At 45.5% G+C, this 21,120-nt stretch overlaps 1 protein-coding gene across 4 annotated transcripts; it reads right to left on the reverse strand.

The window, feature by feature from the left end:
- Nucleotides 1-5,964: 5,964 nt before the first annotated feature.
- ADIPOR1 (adiponectin receptor 1) lies at nt 5,965-20,453 on the reverse strand. 4 transcript variants are annotated; one of them, XM_044377720.3, is made up of 9 exons: nt 20,295-20,427; nt 16,519-16,585; nt 13,287-13,521; nt 11,676-11,792; nt 10,393-10,564; nt 9,754-9,940; nt 8,572-8,759; nt 7,166-7,359; nt 5,965-6,837 (listed from the first exon to the last, which is right to left on the reverse strand). In XM_044377720.3, exons 3-9 carry the CDS (start codon nt 13,425-13,427, stop codon nt 6,709-6,711), a joined length of 1,128 nt encoding a protein of 375 aa, XP_044233655.1. In that variant the 5' UTR covers nt 13,428-13,521; nt 16,519-16,585; nt 20,295-20,427; the 3' UTR covers nt 5,965-6,708. The 4 variants fall into 4 exon arrangements, with proteins under 4 accessions (XP_044233655.1, XP_057171300.1, XP_044233656.1 ...); XM_057315317.1 differs by lacking the exon at nt 16,519-16,585 and adding an exon at nt 19,687-19,761; XM_044377721.3 differs by lacking the exon at nt 16,519-16,585 and adding an exon at nt 19,687-19,817.
- Nucleotides 20,454-21,120: the final 667 nt, after the last annotated feature.

Here is a 21,120-nt window from a genome sequence, read left to right on the forward strand (position 1 = left end):
TTGGGCATACTTATCTTAGTGGTTCAGAGGGGAATGAGGAATTATCAACTTCCATGAACGTCCAAACTAATTATGTTTGATTATACAGCAGTTCCCCCTTATCCAGGGGTGATATGTTCCAAGGCCCCCAGTGGGTGCCTGAAACCACGGATAATACTGAGTACTATTTATGCTATGTTTTTTCCTGTACGTAGGTATCATGAAATTTAATCGTTAAGTTAGGCATAGTAAGAAATTAACAACAATAATAAAACAGATTATACCAATACACTAAAAGTTGTGTGAATGTGGTCTCTCTAAAAATATTGTTCCATACACACCCTTCTGGTGATCACGTGAGATGATAAAATGCCTACATGATGAGGTGAAGTGAAGGGAATGATGTAGACACTGACATAGTGGGAGGCTACCCACCCATCTGGCAGTGTGTCCGGAAGATCATCTGCTTCCAGGTAGTGGTGACTACCCGTGACTGAAATTGTGGAGAGGGGAGAAAAACTGTACTGTTTTCCTTTGCAGGGCCTTTGATTTACGGGTAATAAAATGATAGCCAAGTGGGTAGCAATCTACTTTTACACAGTGTTTCCATCTTTCATATCATCTCTCTGATCTAAAAGTATCCTTGATTGGGCCACCAGGGTGGTTCAGTCGGTTAAGCATCCAACTCTTGGTTTTGGCTCAGGTAGTGATCTCATGAGTCACGCGATTGCGCTCCACCTCAGGTTCGGTGCTCACCAGGGATTCTGCTTGAAGATTCTCTCCCTCTGCCAACCCCCCCTTTTTTGCTTGCGTGCACACGCTCTCTCACAAATAAATAAATAAATCTTTAAAAAAAAGTATCGCTAATTTACACATTGTGGGTGGGCAAGCAGGATTGGTGCAAGTTCTATTGGGGTCATTTGGGAAAAGTGAACCAAAATGATGAATGAACATAACTTTAACTGAGTGAATTTCATAAATTTATCCCTCATATGTATTCATCACATGTAAAATGATGTTTGTACCAGTCTGTGTGTAGATTAGATTGAAAACAAACTTAATGTCCATCAGTAGGGACCTGTTTCAGCAAGTGTGGTACATCCGTACAATCCAATATCATGAAGTTGTGAACAGTGTGTATAGGTTGCTGTTATTTGTGTAAAAGTTTGGGGAAATGTTAATATTCATATTTGCCTATATATATACAAAATGCATCTGGAAAGATACAAAATGCTGGTTTCTTTGGAAAGAGGAACTGGTTGGTCATGAGACAGGGTGGAAAGGAGACTTTTCCCTCTATAACTTGTGCCTTTTGAACTTTTCATCATGTAGACTAAAAATATGTCCAATTTAGGGGCGCCTGGGTGGCTCAGTCATTAAGTGTCTGCCTTCGGCTCAGGGCGTGATCCCAGAGTCCTGGGATCGAGCCCCACATCAGGCCCCTCTGCTGGGAGCCTGCTTCTTCCTCTCCCACTCCCCCTGCTTGTGTTCCCTCTCTCGCTGGCTGTCTTTCTGTCAAATAAATAAATAAAATCTTTTAAAGAAATATGTTCAATTTAAATAAAAAGTAAACATAGGGGCACCTGCTGGCTCAGTCAGTGGAGTGTGCAATTCTTGATCTTGGGGTGATGAGTTTGAGCCCCACGTTGGGTGTAGAGATTAAAAATAAAATCTTTAAAAAAGGAAAGTAAAAATAATCCCATGTTTTCCAGATGCAAAATAGCACTTTAATGATACTGCCTAATTCCTGTCTGCTAAATTGAGAATTTTTCATGATGTGAGAGGGAACTTAAAAGAAAAATGTGGCTTTGTTTAGAATATGCTCACATGGGGCACCTGGATGGCTCAATCGGTTAAGCATCAGCCTTTGGCTCAGGTCATGATCCCAGGGTCCTGGGATCAAGTCCCACATAGGGCTCCCTGCTCAGTGGGGAGCCTGTTTCTTCCCCTCCTTCCTGCTTGTGCTCTGTCTCTGTCTCTCTCAAATAAATAAATAAAATATATTTTTTAAAGATTTTATTTATTTATTTGACAGAGATAGAGACAGCCAGCGAGAGAGGGAACACAAGCAGGGGGAGTAGGAGAGGAAGAAGCAGGCTCATAGCAGAGGAGCCTGATGTGGGGCTCGATCCCATAACGCCAGGATCACGCCCTGAGCCGAAGGCAGACGCTTAACCGCTGTGCCACCCAGGTGCCCCCTAAAATATTTAAAAAAAAAATAGAATATGCCCACATTTTCCCCAGAGAATAAAAGGTGGAGAAACTGCCAGCAAAAAAGCCAGAACACTGAGGGAATTCGTTCAGGCTTACCCCATTTTCTTCAGGGATATAGTCTCAGCACATTTTGTGTCCTTAAATCATGGGGACACTATCCTTCCACCACAAGACCATTTCTAGCCATTTGGATAACTGACCCAAAACCCTACAGCCCAAACGTATTCTGACTTTTTTAGGCCCATTCTGGAGGGCTAAGGTTGGATAGGGTGAGTCAGTCAGTCCGGTTCCATGCATCATCCTGCCCTTATGGTTTGGGTATTGATTTTGAAGGGTTTCAGTAATGGAAAACAAATCGGCCCTGGAACTCTAGATCAAGTACATAGCATATGGGTTGAATCTCTAAAACCAGCTAGGCAGGATACAATGCATTTTTGCACCACCAGAGCACGGTAGACAAGAGAATGTACCTCTTAATTATTCACTGAATATGATCAAAGCAGAGCCCCAGCTGCTGCTTTGAAATTCATCACTGAATTTGCACGCAGGTCATGTCTCCCAAGGGCTGGTTCCCGCCCCGTACTGGCAATAGGAAAGACGCTAAGGCAGACCCTTTCTAGGGGAAATGGGACTCCTTTGTCAGGGGACTTTGGGTCAAGGGCTTCTCCCAAACAGAGGGCTTTCCTGAACCTTTCTTATTGCAGGGCAGTCTAGGATGCGTCTCGAAACCTTCTCTCCCTCTTTCCTTCAGCGGGGGTCAGACTTGCATCACAGCCTCACAGCTCTCCCTGTCTGCTCTGGCTCCGTTTATATTTTCTTTTACATATAAGTTCTTTTACCTATTTCCTTTTACATGTAAGTTCTCTCACTCTCTCTCTGACAAATAAAATCTAAAAAAAACCAAACATGGGTTTTATCTAAGTCAGCATGATATGCACTCAGATATTGACTCCAAACCTGTCCATCATCTTGGGAAAAAGTCTTGGTCTTTTGGAACCTTAAGGTCTATTCACGTTTGTTTTTTTTTTTTAAGATTTTATTTATTTATTTGACAGAGAAAGAGAGCACACAAGCAGGGGGAGTGGCAGAAGGAGAGGGAGAAGCAGGCTCCCCATTGAGCAGGGAGCCCGATGCAGGCTTGATCGAAGGACCCTGGGATCATGATCTGAGCCAAAGACAGATGCTTAACTGACTGAGCCACCCAGGTGCCCTGGGACCTTAAGTTTTTCATCTGTGGAATGAGATAATGCTACCTACTTCACAGGGTTAAAGATAAAAAAGATATAAAATGACATACGAAAAGTACAAAGATGCTCGATGCACGTTCTCTCAGATCCTCTTCCCTGGCTCCTACTGCTGACGAATGAGCGAACACCTGCACACCAGGGCTCGCTAATAGCTCTGGATCTCCGTATGTCCTCACGTACAGAATAGATGCAGTTCCATCAGAGGCGGTCTGCTTCCTTCAGCTCTATACTAGTGGATGCAAACTCGGATGCCTCCAGGGCCTAGGCCAGTGACCCCAACGAGTGCGGGGCAGCAGCACGCTGAGGGCACAAGCCCTCTACCAAGGGCACTGCCGGTTTTGGCGACTGTTCACACTCTGCAGGCCCAAGGTTTGCAGCCTGCAGATCACCAGTCTGTGACTTGTGCCATCAGCTCTTTCAGGACTTTTTATTTATTTATTTATTTATTTATTTATTTATTTATTTATTTTTAAGATTTTATTTATTTGACAGAGATAGAGACAGCCAGCGAGAGAGGGAACACAAGCAGGGGGAGTGGGAGAGGAAGAAGCAGGCTCCTAGTGGAGGAGCCTGATGTGGGGCTCGATCCCATAACGCCGGGATCACGCCCTGAGCTGAAGGCAGATGCTTAACCGCTGTGCCACTCAGGCGCCCCCTCTTTCAGGACTTTTTAAACTTTAAATTGTTTTGTATTAAACAGATATAAATACTTCTTGCATATGTGCAAGAAAACGTAACTATGGTATAAGGAACACCCAGGTACTTACCGCCTGGTTAAAAAGAATGTAAGCTTTACTTTTGAAATGTTCTATGGGCCCCTGTTCTAATCCTAGTCTTACTCCTTCAGAGGTAACCGTTTTTCTGAATTAACATTTCTTTTTTAAAGTTTTTACCATGTCTGTATCCCTAAACTATTGTTTGTTTTGTAAGTTAATAGCTTTACATCAATGCAATCATACCAGATGTATTGCGAGTTGCTTCCCTCCTTCCCCTAATCTTGAGATTCAGCCATGTTGTTGCTTGTCACTGTAATTAATTTTCACTGCTAAATAATGTTTCATTATATGAGTAAACCAAGACTTATTGTTCCACTCAACAGTTTTAGACATTTGGCTTGTTGGCTACTATTGACGGCTGCAATCAATCTTCGGTGTAAGCTAAGTTTCTCAAGGGTAGAGCTTCTCCAAGTGTGAGTTGTGACCCATTAATGACTTATGAACAATTTAGTGGGTCAGAAGGATCACTTTTATTTTTACTTATTAAAGACTTTATTTATTTGAGAGAGAGAGCACAAGCAGGGGGAGGGGCAGAGGGACAGACTCCTTGCTGAGCACAGAGCCTGACTTGGGGCTTGATCCCAGGACCCTGAGACCATGACCAGAGGTGGAAGTCAGACACTTAACTGACTGAGCCACCCAGAGGCCCCAGAAGCAGCATTTTAAAAAATGAAGTGATCCAGGATAGACAGCAGATGCATTTCGTATTGTAGAGTGTTGTTTCATAAAATGTTTGAATGTCGTAACGTGTGTGTACGCTCTATGCATGTCCACACGAAGTCATCCTACCAACATGCACATCTGCTGGCAGCACCCGGTCTGCTCCACGTCCATTCCGACACTCAGTACGATCTTTAATTCGTGCCCACCTGCTAGGACTGAAATGGTTTATCATTTTGGTTTTAACGTACATTTCCCTCCTTACTACTTGAGGCTGAGAAACTTTTCCTGGGTGTTGGCCTAATTGGATTCTTTTTTTTTTATTTTTTATTTTTTTAAAGATTTTATTTATTTATTCCACAGAGATAGAGACAGCCAGCGAGAGAGGGAACACAAGCAGGGGGAGTGGGAGAGGAAGAAGCAGGCTCATAGCGGAGGAGCCTGATGTGGGGCTCGATCCCATAACAACAGGATCACACCCTGAGCCGAAGGCAGAAGCTTAACCGCTGTGCCACCCAGGCGCCCCTGGATTCTTTTTTAAAAGAACCATTTTTTTTCTTCCAGTTGTACAAACTTGACCTTTGAAGTGAACCCAACTTTGTAACTCCAGAAGATTCCTGTCTAACTGCCTACAGTTAGTGATTACTACAGACCGTAGGCTGCCTAATGAATACAATACATGTCCGTTGAGTGCAATTCACAAAGGCCCAGAAAAGTGTGGAGTAACTTCTTGATGAGACCACCTTAAACAAGACAGCTTTAAAGGAACTAAACTCTAAAGTAATATGTAGCAGAGCGTTGATCACAGGGATATAGTCCCAACACCTTTGAGAATCTTCTAATTATTTAACACTACCATAGCAAACCAACCTCTCTAGTACAAGGTCTGTGTGATACGCAGAGAAAAATCAAGCTGTATTGAGGAGCAGATGCTAGGAATTCAATTAGGCTCATTCACTGGCCCGCATATGCCAGCCTGTCAATCAGCCTGTGATTCAAATTTGTGTCTCAGCAGAATTTGAAACTATGTTACTGGTTTTAACCCTCTGGAGTTGAGTGCAAGTAGTTGAGACCACACATGTTAAATCTTTGAATGCCAAGTGTCTTCCGTACTTTCTTTTATTATCATCATAGTCTTTGCATCAAGATACATAGCAATGATAGCAGGTTTCTTTTTAAAGCTTAGTATTAAATATTAAATATCTTTCCCCGTTTTAATTTTACATTACTCTGCCACGAAAAAAAAAATTAAAAGTCAAGTTACGTGAAGCCTGGACACACTCCCATGATCAGCCGGGCTATGTAAAAGTCGGTGGCTTTGTTCTTCCTGCTGTAAAAGCAGATCCAGGCCCGAGAAAGATGGGACCAGGTTCTAATTGTTTTTGAAAAGTGTGCTACAAAAATGGATGGCCTGTTAGAAGCCAGGTTACAAAGTAAGGATGGGGGTAAGGGAGGGATATTTTCCTCCAGAAACAGAATTTCTGAAGAGTCCCAGTCCGTCATTTTTTCCCAAAATGGTTGGAGGAGGGGTAAAATCTCAACATGAGCTTCGAAGTACTGTCTCTGTGAGGGGATGGTAGTTGCCTTGCCAACGAGAGGGGCTGCTGAGGAGGGGCATGGCTAAATTGGGCCATCCCCGCCCTCCTCAGCTAGGGACATGGAAAGTTTATCGCCCAGTGGGTGTGAAAGTGGGCTGAAGCTTGGTTGGTACTGAATTCTCTAAGAGGTTTCTTCTAGAAACAGACAACTCAGACTCTTCCTCTCACGTCAACAAAGAAGTTATTTTTAAAAGCACTTGGGAAGTTCCTCCTCCACCCCTCAGGTGAGAAGGCTCAGAGAAGGGAGTCATCAGTACAGCCACCCTCTAGGCCGTAACGGAATTCTTGAAGGTTGGAGACCCCGTAGAAGTGGACAAAGGCTGCGGCCACCACCAGGACATGGAAAATCTGATGAGACTGGAACTGCAGGAATGACAAGAGAAGGGCCTTTAGGACAGTGGCAAGGAGAGATCAGAGGTAAGCAGCAAGCATTTCCCTCTTCCAGTTTCTCCTTAAAAAAAATTTTTTTTTACATCATACAAGTGATACACTTGTGGTAGAAAATTTTGTATAAATCTTGTCAGAGCTACACCAAAATGTTAATACTAGTTATTCCCCTGCCATTTCTCCTTAGGTATATATAGGTCCCCCCACACTACACGATCCCTGTCTCTTACCGCCTCGTCCTCAGACCTTCGCCTCGGGCTGATCACTCACCATCACAGGCCCTGCCGGAAGAGTCATTTCTTACCCATATGTCAAATTTCCCAGGAAAGAAGCGCTCCGGAATCCGAGCAGCATACAGGCCAGCCCCGGTGATGTACATCACGGCCATGAGGAAGAACCAGCCCATCTGGCCCACTGTGGTGGCCTTGACAAAGCCCTCGGCGATTGTAAAGTGCATGGTGGGCACAACACCACTCAAGCCAAGTCCCAGGAACACTCCTGAACAAAGCAGACATAAGATCGTCAAGCAAGGAAACAGCTAGCATGGGGCAGGCACCGTTGTCCTTCTCCAGAATTCAGATGTTTCTTAGGACAATTAGCTCTTTTCTGGTGAACAGGACATGTTTAGGAAATTGAACCACGAGATGGGTAACAGTCAGCAGACATTTCTTTAACATCCAGAATGGGAAGAAGGCCGTGTCCGTGCTAATACAGCTATTACCTTTTAAGGAGCACCAAGAACAAACATCTGACATTCTTTTTATTTGTTAAGAAACGTGAAGCCTTGGCCAAAAGGCTATGTCAAAACCCTCTCATGGCTGACGTGGACACAGAACCGAAATGGCAAGGCCTCAGGTGGGTGGCTTCCAAGTCGGGGTGGAGTTGGGCAGGTTTTCCATTAAGATCATAAAAGACTTTAGTAACGGGACTCTGACCTCCTGAGTAGACATACCCGGATCAGACATTGTCAAGGCTGCAGGCACACACAAGGTAAGAGGGAGGGAAGAATGGGTATTTGCCTCAGCATCGCCCCGCTACACATAACCGGAGGGAAGGGCCGACCTTCTGGATTTCTGGAGACGCCCTTGTGAAAGCACAACACCTGGCATACGGTTGGTGCTTGATGACTATTTAATTCTTTTAACTGAAGGTTTAAAACACAGCACATATTAAGAAGCCCAAAGGGCCTGAAAACTAGTGGTAACTAATGTGTTGCTTAAAATAAAGCTTAAAAGGAGAGTCCAGGTGAGACAACACAAAGATGTTTACGCTTGTAACTGTTACAAGAGTTGTGACCAGTGTTTATGCTAAAAGTGCTTTTTTTATTCACCAAACCAAGCCTTCTATTCCCTTAGGAAAAATAACTCCAGGTGTTTTAATTTTAACCCCTTGGTGTGAGGGCTTAGGACTCAGGTCACTAAAATGACGGTGCTCTGTGTATTTTTCTCAAACCAAATTTAAAAGCAGGCATTTCTATACTGGCAGTGAATTGACCAGCTTGGCACTTATCTGTCCTGCTAGCACTCCACTGAAATACTAGGAAACATGAGGGAGAACTGAACTTTGAAAATTCATGGTGCTCTTCAAGTTCTAAACACAAATCAGAGTTTGGATGGGGCCCCCCAACAGCAAACCTTAGGGCCCAGGGTTGAGCCTCTTAGGCTCAAGGCCCAAATATGCATGAAGTTTACACTATGTGTTCCTACCCACCTGCTCTTGTCTGCCGGTGCTTAGGAGTGGCAAACCGGTCCCACTGTGCCACAATGATGGCAGAAATGCCCAGGACGCAGACGATGGAGAGGTAGATGAGCCGTGGCTGTGGGGAGCAGTAGAAGGAGTAATAGAGCCAGGGGACAAAGCTTCCCATAATCAGTAGAGCAATCCCTGAATAATCCAGTCTAAAAAAGAGCCATAAAAATGGAATGAAGGGAGAAATGAAGAAATCCTATGACTTGTTGAACTTGTTCTTTCTGTTCACCTGCTCCCAGATTTGAACATCTCCACCCAGCCTCCCCTCATTTCCCATACAATCTATCCTATGTCCTGGATCAAAACCCCACCAGGTCAAGCACGTCTATTTTGCAATGGAAAAGTTTCTAAGAATCCCAGATCACAGGACTTCATCCCTTCCCTTAGTTATGGGCAGCCAAATCTCCCCCTGCTGGAGACTTCAGTTTGGAGTTCTGTCACAAGCCAGCTGATTCCCAGCTTCCCATTCACGAAGGGCTCTGAATGTTCTTCAGTTCTGATAACTTGAGTTCCCAAAACAAAACCCTTGAATTGGGAGTATTCTTAAGAGGTACTATTCTGATTTAGTTGACTTTTTTAATGATAAAAATGTATTCCTGTTAGTGGTGTTAAGGGAAAAACAAAATAACCTACCGCCGCCACCACCAAAACCAACAACAAGCAAATAAACAGAACTCTGGGCACGGAGTTGGGAATCTGAAAAGCACTGGATGATGGATATCTGGGGCTTCCAGCAATGCGTGGGCAGCAAAGATAAGCTTAACTGGACGGGTGGGTAGGAGCGTTAGCAGAATGAAGCAGGGAATACTTTACCACGCCCTGCTGTGGCTCGGGCCAACAGGAAGGTCAGATAGTAGTGGGGACTTGGGCTCGAAGAGCAGCCCACGAGTACCCCAAATTTCACAAAGGCTAGTACCATACAGGTCAAATCCGTCTGTTGAGGAGGCTGCAGTGCATTTTTTCATAAAGGATTTAAGAGAAATACTCCACCGCCCTGTTATACCCACAAAATACAAAGCCCTTCCTCGGGGACATCAGGGAACCTTCAGGAGTTACTGGAGTTTCCAGTACCCAGTCGGCTCTCAAATCACAAGATGTGACAGTAGCGTGTGGTCTTTCCGTACTGATGTTCTTTCAACTCACTTGGAAAAAGTCCGAGAGACTTTCTCTGAATGACAATAGACAGTGTGGAAGAGCCAGGAGAAGCTGAGGCAGAGCACTGCCCCCAAAAAGAACATCCCAAAAACCACCTTCTCCTGTAGAGGGGCCATGAAGTACATATTTGGTCTGAGCATGGTCAAGATTCCCAAAAAGAGAAACAGCACAAAACCTATAGGAGGGAAAAGAAAAGAAAAAAAAGACTAAGGAAAAAGACAGTACACGCACTTCGACAGCTGATGGTGTTAAACCAGCACTAAAACAACAGGTTCAACTGTGAGAACTGCGGTCTAAAATTTCAGGAGAAAATGGCACCAGTCATAGAAATTCAGACTACAAGAGCACTTTCTGACATGCTGGCATTTTGTTTGGACAGTGGGAATTCATGAGATAGAAGGAACTGCCTCCATGGAGGACAGTTCTGCCAGGGATCCCAAGAGAACATCTAGTTCCAATTTCTCCTGGTTCTAGGCCTTCCTCCTCTAGTCTCAAAGATCAGTGATCAAGGATCAATCAGTCAGTCAGAACAACTTTGTTCTTTTCCTTCCATGGACAAAGGCTATATAATCTCTTGGCATTTAAGGAGACAGAACATTGGATTTCTTCCCCACCCCAATCACTCACCAAGCAGATGGGTCCAGATGTTGCCAGTTTCTGTATGGATGCGGAAAATGCTCTTGAAGCAAGCCCGGAAGGAGGGCATAGGTGGTCTATGGCCATGTAGCAAGTAGTCATTGTCCTTCAGCCAGTCAGGAAGTACATCATATGGGATGACCCTCCAGCGTCCCTCCCAGACCTGGAATATATACACTCTAAGAGGGGCCCTAAAGAATGCTAGTTTTCCCTAAGGACAAGGGACAAGGGACACACCTATAGGGACAAAAAATACAAAACCCATGTCAACCAGGCTTTAGGTGGTAGGTAATAGGGAATCAGCCTGGACCTACAGAGATCCACCAGGACACAGTACGAACGAGGCCATCGCAGTACTGTGTAGCTCGACCAATTTTTGCTAATGCCTTTGTTCTTGCGTCATGTTAGTTTATCTGGATATGCTCTGGGTGTCTCAATCTTAAAAAAAAATATGGCAGGAACTTCTTTAAGCTTCTTGAAATTTCACCATTAAATACATACAGTGAATGAAAACAAAGAAATAGAAATTATACATCATGGTTTTGAAAACATACATTTTATCCCTCCCTTGCCCCTCTAATCCAGGAGGTTCTAGCTGACCCCTGCTCAATCCTCTCCCCCCAATAGATTCTTAGTCCTTCCTAGGTTGAGACTGTGTCTTTTTAGAGAAGGGGTTCTTAACCCAGGACACACGGACAATGGATAGAATCCAGGGAGGGATGGAAATCTGGACGGGAAAAAATGATCTTTTATTTCCTCTCACCTCAACCTGAACTCTAACACTCCCCTCAATTATAAATGTGTTAAACAAAGCACACTAGTGCTAGAACCCGTGATTGTCACCCACAGAAATCAGAGATACTTTCACACATTAGTTTTGCAGATATCCAAATATTGCTACTCTTCACTGCTTAGAAATGATACATTTTAGTAAAATACATTATCACTTGTCATTAATGCATATCTAATGTGTGCCTAAAAGGAGCCCATGTTAAAATTTAGGCATTTTTAAAAACTAAAAAATTCTAAGACTGCCAAAGGGATCCATAGCAAAAAAAGCTAAGAACTTCTGTTTTAGCATATATTCTGAACACTGCCTATCACAGTAGATAGTAAAAATGTAGCGAGCCTTCCCCTTGATTTACTTCATCTTAAGCAAAAACAAACCCACGCGCAGGGGTAAAAGTTCTTCAGCCCAATGTGTGTTTGCCAGCTGGGAGCATCCCAGGGAAGCCCGCTGCCCTTCGTCCAGGACAGAAGCTACTGGGCTGTACCTTATACACGAACTCCTCCATCTTCTCCATGGCGTGGTGGGCCTGCAGGGGAAGTGTCAGTACCCGCACCTCCTCCTCCTCTTCCTGGGGCCCTGGGCATGCTTGCTCTTCTTCAGCCTATAGGGACAAAGAATACACAAAAACCAACCCTAAGAGCCATCTCATACACTGGGCTAGTCCAGATCAGAAAGATCCAGAGAAACCCGAACTCAGCACTTCCCGCCTGGCCTCTCTCCCACACACAGGCCCTTGTGGCTTTTTCTCCGAAAGCATGATAGCTAATGAGTTTACGACCCTGTAGCTGAAGCTTGAGGAATACTTAGCAGACGCTGGAGTCAGAGCTCAATTCAGCACACAGCAGGCAGACTGACGGGGGCTGACACGAAAGGGACACGGGACTGTCACGCCAGTCCGAACTGTTCTTTAAGCTGGGATGGCCCATCCTTACCTCTCGGACAGCGGTTCTCAACTGTCCTCAGTTTCCCAAATATCTCTCTATTCTAGACCACTAAATTCTCAAAACAACGGAAGAGACAGAGTCTCAGAGATTCCCTGAACAATTTAAATCTGTTCATAGTTCCCTGTGCACCAACTCTGGGGATTATATCGTCACCAAACTTTGTATTCCTAGCAGCTCCCAAGAGGCTCAGGGCCTCCAAACTGGTTCTGTAGAAAGCGGCAGCACTGAGTCCTGTACCCCAAGGAGCCTTGACACAAAGTGTGCACACGGGAGAGCACTTCCCTGTCAAGGAGAGAGACTTTCTCTCAGTCCCAAGGCTCCAAACCATGGAGATGGAGAGCCGGGAGGTTCAGTTCCTTCTCCTTCTCTCTCCTGTTGATGGTCCCTGGGGAACAAATGGTCCCTCTTAAATTCTGTGGTATAGATTCCTGCTTGCCTACCCCTATATCCATTTTCTCTCTCTCCCTCAGTAACAAAGTCCTTGGTTTTATTCAGGGTGGCAACGTTACCGTAATTTTACTCAGGCCCAGTGAACAGACTATATTGCCTACATTCCACTGTAGCCGAATAGAACCATGTAACTAGGTTCTGGCCTATGGGATGTAAACGGAAGTGTTGCAAGGTACTTCCAGAAAGGGCGGACCCTTCTCCTCTTTCTTCTTCCTCTTTTCTGAGGGCTGGTAGGGGGTGTGATGGGTAAGATCAAGATTGGAGGAGGAGCAAGACAGGGCCCTGACAGTAGTGGAACCTCTGTATCAGCCTGGGATGGGTTCCTTCTAGAATTCTTTTAGATGAGACACACTGTCTTGTCCAGATTACAGGGATTTTTGTTTGTTATATGAAGCCAAACCTATTCCTAACTGATGCTTTATTCATTCACAGGCATTTACTAATTACTTATCGGACTTCAGGCCGTGTGTTAAGTCCTGGGGTTATACAGATGAGTGAACTTGCAAAAGCTTACAGTGGGAAAAGGATACAAACAAATAAGATACATATAATACAGTATGAGAAGGACTGGACAGAGATGTTCCCAGGGTGCTATGGTTCCTCCTTTGGGGAGAGAGGTGAGATCTTAAAAAAAATGGACACTGACACAGGCCTAATGAGAGGTTCTGATTAAGGCAATGACTCCTGGGAAGACAACTTACTTTGGTTGGGTTGGAAATTACCCGTTTGCCCTTCTCTTCTAGCAGGGGTCCCAGTTCAGCCAGCTCCACCGTGTCCGTCTCTCTGTTACTGGCAGGAGCCCCATTGCCCTGTGCCACCACAGATCCTTTGTGAGAAGACATCTGGCTGGTACCTCAAGACCGTGCAGCTTCAGCTTGGGGAAAGGTTGGGGTCTCTCAGCCCCAGGGGGCAGAGATCTCCCTGTGATGGTAAACACTAAAAGCAAACACAAACATGAAGAGTATTGACAATCGATTCCTCTTACAGTTTCATTTCCACGAGTCAACACTGAACAAGACACAGCTAATCAACTCACACCCTATCCCCAATTCTAAAGGCTAGGTAATTGCTAAATTCCGATCTATTCCTTATTCTCCCTCTTTAATGTTAGCCTTTACTCAGAACTTTACTAATCTTACAGATAAGGTTGAAAATACAACATCTGGTTGCTTATCTTCAAAGGAGCTGTGGTTACTGTACCAAACTGTCACCACAGGAAACCAGCTACTCACCCTCAACCCCTCCCATAGGTGTGGAGCCCACTTAGTGAGAAGAGTCTAGCCTACCATTCCCAAAGCTGTTGTGCCCAAGAAAGGCTTGGCTCTGAGAATGAGGAGCAAAAATATGAAGCCAACCCCTGGCTGTAATTACAGGTGACCCTTGAACAACTCAGGTTTGAACCGCGAGGGTCCACCTATATGCAGATTCTCTTCCATACATTTATGTACAGTACTGTGAATACATTTTCTCTTCCTTATGATTTTCTTAATAACAGTTCCTTTTCTCTAGCTTACATTACTGTAAGAATACAGTACATAATACACATAACATACAAAGTATGTGTTAATCAGCTGTTTATGGTCAACAGTGGGCTATCAGTAGTTAACTTCTGGGAAGTCCAATGTTATACGTGGATTTTCAACTGTGTGAGGGTCAGTGCCCCTAACCTCTGTGTTGTTCAAGGGTCTACTCTATTTCAAGACCACCCAAGCTTGAAATAAATGCCAACTGAAGCCGGTTGGGCTTTTTCTACAAAGGCTCTGACAAGTGTGCCTCGCATGCAGAAGGAGCTCGGTTGTGAGCTAGATGCCCAGTGGTTAGTCTCTCTGCAATGTCTACTACTTCTATCGTAGGATTATAGCCTGGGTTCAACACTTGAGTAACAAGCTTTCATCATAATCTCTCCTTAAAGCAAGCAATAACTTACCTGGGAGCAGGAAGCTGAAGACAAGGAGGCAGTCCCAGCCTTGCCCTTTGCCAAACACATACCAAACAACCAGCTCAGCAAGAGCTTGTCCCAACCACCACAGCTCATAATCTAAGCCCCACTCAAATTAGTTTTTCAGAAACTAGAGACAGGTACACAAATCCTTAAGGAAAAGCAGAGAGACCTAGAACTCAGTTTTCTAGGAAACACTTCTAATACTTGAGGTTTTCCTGAGTTGGACTTCAGGCAGTGTTTTTTTCAATCAGGCCTCAGGGAGATGAAAATGATATTGAAAAGAAAGGAAAAGTGTCCAGAGATGTTCCCCATCTTGTATATTACTAGCCCTCCCCACCCAACAACAAAGGAGTTTATTGCTCACAGCAACAGTGATGACCAGAATATTAGCACTTTTATGCACTGGCTATCTGAACCCAATGACCACAGGGCAATGCAGGGAGGGTCAAGCAGCACCTGCTTGGGCTGCACAGGGAGTGGGCTGCATTACTAGAGAGGAAATTAAAGCTTAGGGAACCCAAACCTTTTATAATAGGCAGTAACCATGACTGCTCATGAGAGCAACACTGTGTCTATTTCCCACCGCTGTTCACTACACAAACATCTTTGGTATCTTACACCAGTTCTCTTCTGAGCCAAGACTAATTACAGTTCCTTCTCAGGGATTATAATTGGATAGAAGTAGTCAGATGAGGGTAGTCCTTAAGTTTCTAAAGTCACGCTATGCTCAACTCACAAGCACAGCTGAAAGCAAGAGGCAATCTAGTTCAAGAGAGCAAACAGTAACTCACTGCACAGCAGACGTTTATATGGTGTCAACACAAAGACAGTTCTTCTTCCTTCAAATGTGCAAGATTCTGACAAGACAGATGCCAGCCCACAGCCGAAGCCAACAATTGAGCCTAAGGAGAACAGGAAACTGGAGGCCCCTGAAAACCTCAGGAAATAGGCAATCCACATAAGAAACACTGGGAAATCTTTTTCAATGGGTTGACGGCAAAACATATTTCCTTAGAGTGACGTACTACTGAATAAACAACTTCACTAAGAAATAATCTATACTAGAGTAAAGAAAAATAAAAAGCTTTGGGCACTTTGGACAAGTCTGAATGGGGAGCGTACACTTAGCTCAGAGCACTGTTGCTGGGGCAAAAAAAAAAAAAAAAACCCCAATAAAACAAAACCTCAAGTTCTGTGATATGTACCCTTGATTTTGGTCAGAAACCGTATTTCAAAATGAATGAATGAAAGGAGCAGGATTCTAGTCAGCAAGCATATGACTTATTAGCTTCTCGTTACCAGCTAAGGGTTTATGCACTTGTCCTTGTGCTTGCGGGGCTTTCTGCAGAGTAAGCCAATATAGTCACAGAATTTTTCACAAATACATTTAGCACCAGCACCCAAGGCATTCTAAGGGACTGTACAAAATACACAGCAGAACAAGTGTCTTCAAAGGAGCCTGTAATCAGATGGCACGAGGTCACTTGTGATATGTACAAAGTCGGTGATAATAATTTCACTGTTCTAGGAGGGCAGCAGAGGGAGAGAACACGTAATCTAGAATGACCACACACTAAATTCAGTTATTTCGAATGCTATGTAACTATTTCACTAGAGGCAGTGAGAACAATACAGACAAACTTGAAGTTGGGCAGTTAGGGTCAGAGGTCAAATATAGAATCCAGCTTGGTATTCTTACTGATTTCCTCATTGGATCTGCAAAGTTTTTATGCCCTCAAGTCCAGTGTTCTCCTAGGATGATCTCTGTCTCTTGGCCATCATGTCTTTCCCCTTTCAGTCCAAATCACTCTCTGTTAATTCTTCTGATGCCCTCCAGCTCCTCTATCGCTAGTTCCTACACGTCCCCTCGGCATTGCCTTCTAGGCCCGGAGTCACTAAACCTAACAGACATCCCAGCGAACTCACAAACCAGCCATCAGCTACCACTCATCATACAAGATACGGCATCATGCATCACGTAAAGTACATACAATGGAGGTCAATGGAGATCATGTCATCATAGTGAGCAAAGTCCATTGTCCAGTTTGGTCTTCTAAACTGTAGCAACACAGAGACAGGAAAGGGAGAGAGAGGGATCGGAGGTCTGGCAAGAGAGAAGAGCAAATAATACTAGGACCTGGAAATATAACTTCTGATAGGGTGACCACTCACAAGCAACTGGGAATTATTAGAAGCAAGTGTTTTTGTCTCTATTATATAAAACCAGCATGAACCCCCATGGTGTTAAGACCGATTCCGGGAGCGCTCAGGGGAGCCAAATATACTTCAACTTTCCGCCAGCTTTCTATATCCTTAGTATTTTAGAGGAAACACATTTCCCCTCGAACTCACCACACCCAGTATGACAAATTATATCTGGGCCAAACTCCACTGAGTGCATTTTTGATGGGATTTCTTCAATCCAAGCTAATAAAAATCTTTACCACTAAGCTTTCCAACTGGATAAACTGTGATGTTAGAGAATAAAGCTGCGGAGGCAGGGAGGTGTTTGTGCTCCTATTAGTAAGATAATCCTGCACCACACTTGGGCAAGAGCTGATTCTTAACCACCGGCCAGTGAGCCGGAGAGTTTCTTTCCTTCACAGTTTCTGGAGACATTTACTCTGAGAACCAGCTCCTGGGTTTTCCAAGCACACTCCTTCCCCGGAGTCAAAGGCATAAAGCTGCTTCTGTGAATTTTTAATCTGGAGTTTCTGGACCCTCGGAGATTCTGTGGGTAGGCATGGGTAGGCTCTATCTATGTCCGCCTGACTCTTTTGTTCCAAAGCAAGGTTAATTTAGCCATAATGTCAAAGAACACAGCCGTCTTTTTCTCTACGTACGCTTTGTTAGGGGACGTGGTTTCACAGCACTGCTGGGGAAAAATGAGTCAAGGCAAAGACCTACGTTTGAAAATTATCAAATTGCAGCAGCAGGGACTTCGCTTTCTCACTTGATGCTAGGTGTCACCGACTTAGCGTCTGAAGTGGAAAATCACACGCTAACGTCCCTTGTAGCTCTTCTCCAGCTATCCCAACAGAGGACTTTGCCATCCCACAGACAGATAAGCTTTTCAAATGCCATGACCAAAACAAAATAGAAATAAATAAATAAGTAAAAAAAATACAAAGGCCGATGAAGGAGTTTCATGCCAGTCCCTCTTTTTAATATTTGGCTTTCAGATCATGGTCAGTACAGTTATACATTATAGCGGTCACTTTACACTGTGGACCTCCCAAGCCCCAATCTAGGTGCATGCCGAAAAGCCAATCAGTTGGAACTGCTTTGCCTACAGGCACTTTCAAGGATCCTTCTTGATGGAAGAAGGTTACAAACTTTATAAACATGAATCACGCCCCCAACATTTCTGAGCAGGAAAAGGGAATTAACTTTGAGCATAGTGAGAGGAACAAAGTTTGGTGGGTGATATTAGAGACAAATGGACATTAAGGACAAAATGCAATGACTCTGAAAAATACCAGTACCAGAAGAAACAACAGCAACACCGTAATTAATAAAGCTTCTGGGTTTAAACATGACTGTTCAGTTCATCGGTGCAATCACACGTAGACGGGACAGGATAATACTGCAAGAGTGTTTTGTTTTGTTTTGTTTTAAGATTTTATTTATTTATTTGAGAGACAAAGAGAAAGAGAGAGCACGAGCGGGGGTGGGGAAGGGGCAGAGGGAGAAGCAGACTCCCTGCTGAGTGGGGAGCCTGCCGAGGGGCTCTATCCCAGGACCCTAAGGTCATGACCTGAGCCAAAGGCAGCCGCTTAACCAACTGAGCCACCCAGGTGTCCCTACAGCAGGAGTGCTACAGAGTTCAGTTTAGCTTTATATTATAGGGGTCAAAGGAAATAGACAACAAACTTAACTGGTCTAGAAAGAAACACAAATTCTGTTCTCTGACAATACCTTTTGATTATTTACCGTGTACATGGCATTGTGGCTACAGAGATAAGGCAAAGGAGAATCAGAGGCACGGCATGGTTACTGGCCTCTATTTTAAGAAAGGGCAATAACTTTTTTCTACTAACATCACTACAAGGCTAAATGCCATTACATGCTGGAGGAATTCAGAAGAAAAGCTCAATTTTAGTTGGAATGACCAGGAAAGGTTTTGTGGAAGCCTTTAAGGAAGTATCTTGATAGGCAAAATGGAAGTAGTGGCCATTCCAGAAGTGTACCTGGTATGAACCAAGGCAGGTTTTAAAGAACACAGTCCCCAGGGCAGTGAATAATCCACTTTTCCATAAGGGAACCTTCCACAGATAAAATGAGGCCAGATTTTAAGAAACTGAAGATAGCCTAAAAGCCTACTTAAGGTGGTGTCCTTTATCCATTAGCAAGGGTGAGCCTAATAATTCTTTCCTACTTGCAGGCAAAGTGGTCATTTATTTTTAAATCCCTTGGGAATCATGTAATTTCTTGGCCACTGAGAAAAGAAGGCTCTCATATTCTATTCTGTGATTAGGTATGGTTTTGTGGAGGTCTACCCGAAGACGGACTCTCACAGGTAACACACCACAGTTCCGCAGATTGATTCCCCAAGTACCAACCACTATATGGGAACACAGAAGTTACTCCGGTAATAAATTTAGTGGCTGCAAGCTGGAAACTGCTACCCTGACACTGCGATCTATTTAGCACTGCCCAGTCTAAGGTACTGTATAAAAACTATAAAAATATCAGCACCAGCAGTGGCACCCTAACAGGTGACCCAACCTCTATCAAGAGAGAAAGGCAGGGAACAACTCCACTAGGACTTCGCTTCAGAAAAGAACCAGCCATTATGGTGTTAACTTAATTAACATCAGCAGCCTATATATTCCCTGCTGTGTTTTCTAGCCTGTCTTCCAAATACTTGGGGGACATAGTATGGTTAATCTAGTCAAGTGGTATGTAGGCCTCCTATTGCTCCTGGCACCTGAAATTGTGGAAAGGAAATTCGCCTCGTCAGTTTCCCAGTAGCCTGAGAAGCAGCAGAAACCGGGGAAAGCATACATCTATTTTATTTTCTTAAAAGCCAAAGGCTTGAAGACCAAAAATCTCACACATAAGATGGAATACATCAATGTGAGATTTCCGAGGGAATAAAATTCCGTTTTCTTCCCAAACAGTTTCGATTTTGCTCACATTCCAGCTTTTAGGATTACCTTAAATAAAGGTGAATTGTCCACTAATCTCCCTTTCTCCCTCCAGTCGAGGTGGGCACACTGACGCGGTTTGATCTGCGAAAGACTTGTTTGTGGTCGAGGACCCTTGGGGCTGCCCCTGTCACCAAAGGCTGAGAGAGGCGCTTCTGAGACCCAGGCCCGCACCCCCCACTCCCCACTTGCCTCGCGCAGCGGCCTAGGGACCCGGCTTAGCTCTGGCCTGGCCGGTCCCGATACGATCCCCGGGCCAGGATCCCGACGCCTCAAGCCCCCGGCGGGGCTGGGAAAACTCAGCACTCACTAGGGCTGTTGGCAGCCCGGGGGGAAAGCCGAGGACTAGCAGCCCACCCGCCCTTAAACTGTTGTGGAGGCCTCCTCGGAGGCGGCGCGCAGTGGGAGGGGCCGGAAATGTTTACAACCCAGACCACGGAGCTGCCCAGAGGCGCTGCCGGCTCCAAGATGTGGGGTCTCGAGACCCTCGCGCCGTCCGGGCGGATCAGCCCCAAGGGCTGTCCCGGCTTCAGGCCTGGGCCGAGGCTCCCGGGAGTCCCAGCGCTGCGGCCAATCCCCGCCCACCCGCTCGCCGCGGCAGCCCGGGGGGAACTTACGGCCGGCGGGCGGGCTCTGCTGGGGGCCGCGGTCCCCCGCGCTACATCCCGCGGCGCTGGAGGCGGCCTGCGGCCGAGCGGCCCCGGATCTTCAGCGCCCTCCCCGCGCCGGAAGGGGCGCGCGACCACACGGCGTCACCTCCGCGGCCGCGTCACCTCCTCTCGGGCGCTCCCTCCCCCTACTGCCAGGCATTCCTCCCGCAGTCCCAATCACAGGCCGGGTCCCCCCGGCCACGCCTCCCGAGCGCGGGGTGCCGCCCCCTCTAAAGCCCGGTCCCGCCCCCTCCGCGGCAGGGACCACCCTCGAGACCCTGTTTCCCGCGGCAGGCCCCGCCCCCTCGCTCTGCTCCAGTGGTAAACTCCGCCTCTCCAGACCTCGGCGAGGACCACACCCCCAAAGTCCCTGACTGGAGCGCGTGATGGAGAAGGAATTTCAGGGAATTAGACCGAACCCAGCAAAGGAATGCCGAATTCCCTACCATGCACCTTGTCCTCTAAACTGGGAAACTCTCTCCACTTCATCTGTCACCAACGGCAGTGGTTTTATCTCCGAAACACTTTATTCCTTCTTCGATCTCACGGTTCCTCCCTCCTCTCCACCAATGTTTCTTGAAGCGCCTACCATGTGCGAGGCACCGGGCTAGACTTTAGTTTTTGACTCCTGTCATTTCTCTTCAGAAGCAGCCGGATTGTTTCTACTTAGTCTTGCTTGAGAGCGCTGCTCCAAGCTCCCTGCTCCCATGTTGCAGCCGGAATGGTGGCCCCGGAGTGCGTCGGGCAGACTATTGGGCGGTACAGCCCGCGTCCGAATCACAGAACACAGAAA

Source organism: Ursus arctos, unplaced genomic scaffold (assembly GCF_023065955.2).
Source record: "Ursus arctos isolate Adak ecotype North America unplaced genomic scaffold, UrsArc2.0 scaffold_2, whole genome shotgun sequence".
Classification (NCBI taxonomy): domain Eukaryota; kingdom Metazoa; phylum Chordata; class Mammalia; order Carnivora; family Ursidae; genus Ursus; species Ursus arctos.

Coding starts and splice junctions, on each gene's coding strand:
- ADIPOR1 (XM_026480624.4), bottom strand. CDS start 13,427: ATGTCTTCTCACAAAGGATCTGTGGTGGCACAGGGCAATGGGGCTCCT. Junction 10,565..11,675: donor TGGAGGAGTTCGTGTATAAG/GTACAGCCCAGT, acceptor TATATATTCCAG/GTCTGGGAGGGACGCTGGAG. Junction 8,760..9,753: donor GTCTCTCGGACTTTTTCCAA/GTGAGTTGAAAG, acceptor GCTCTTTTTTAG/ACTGGATTATTCAGGGATTG.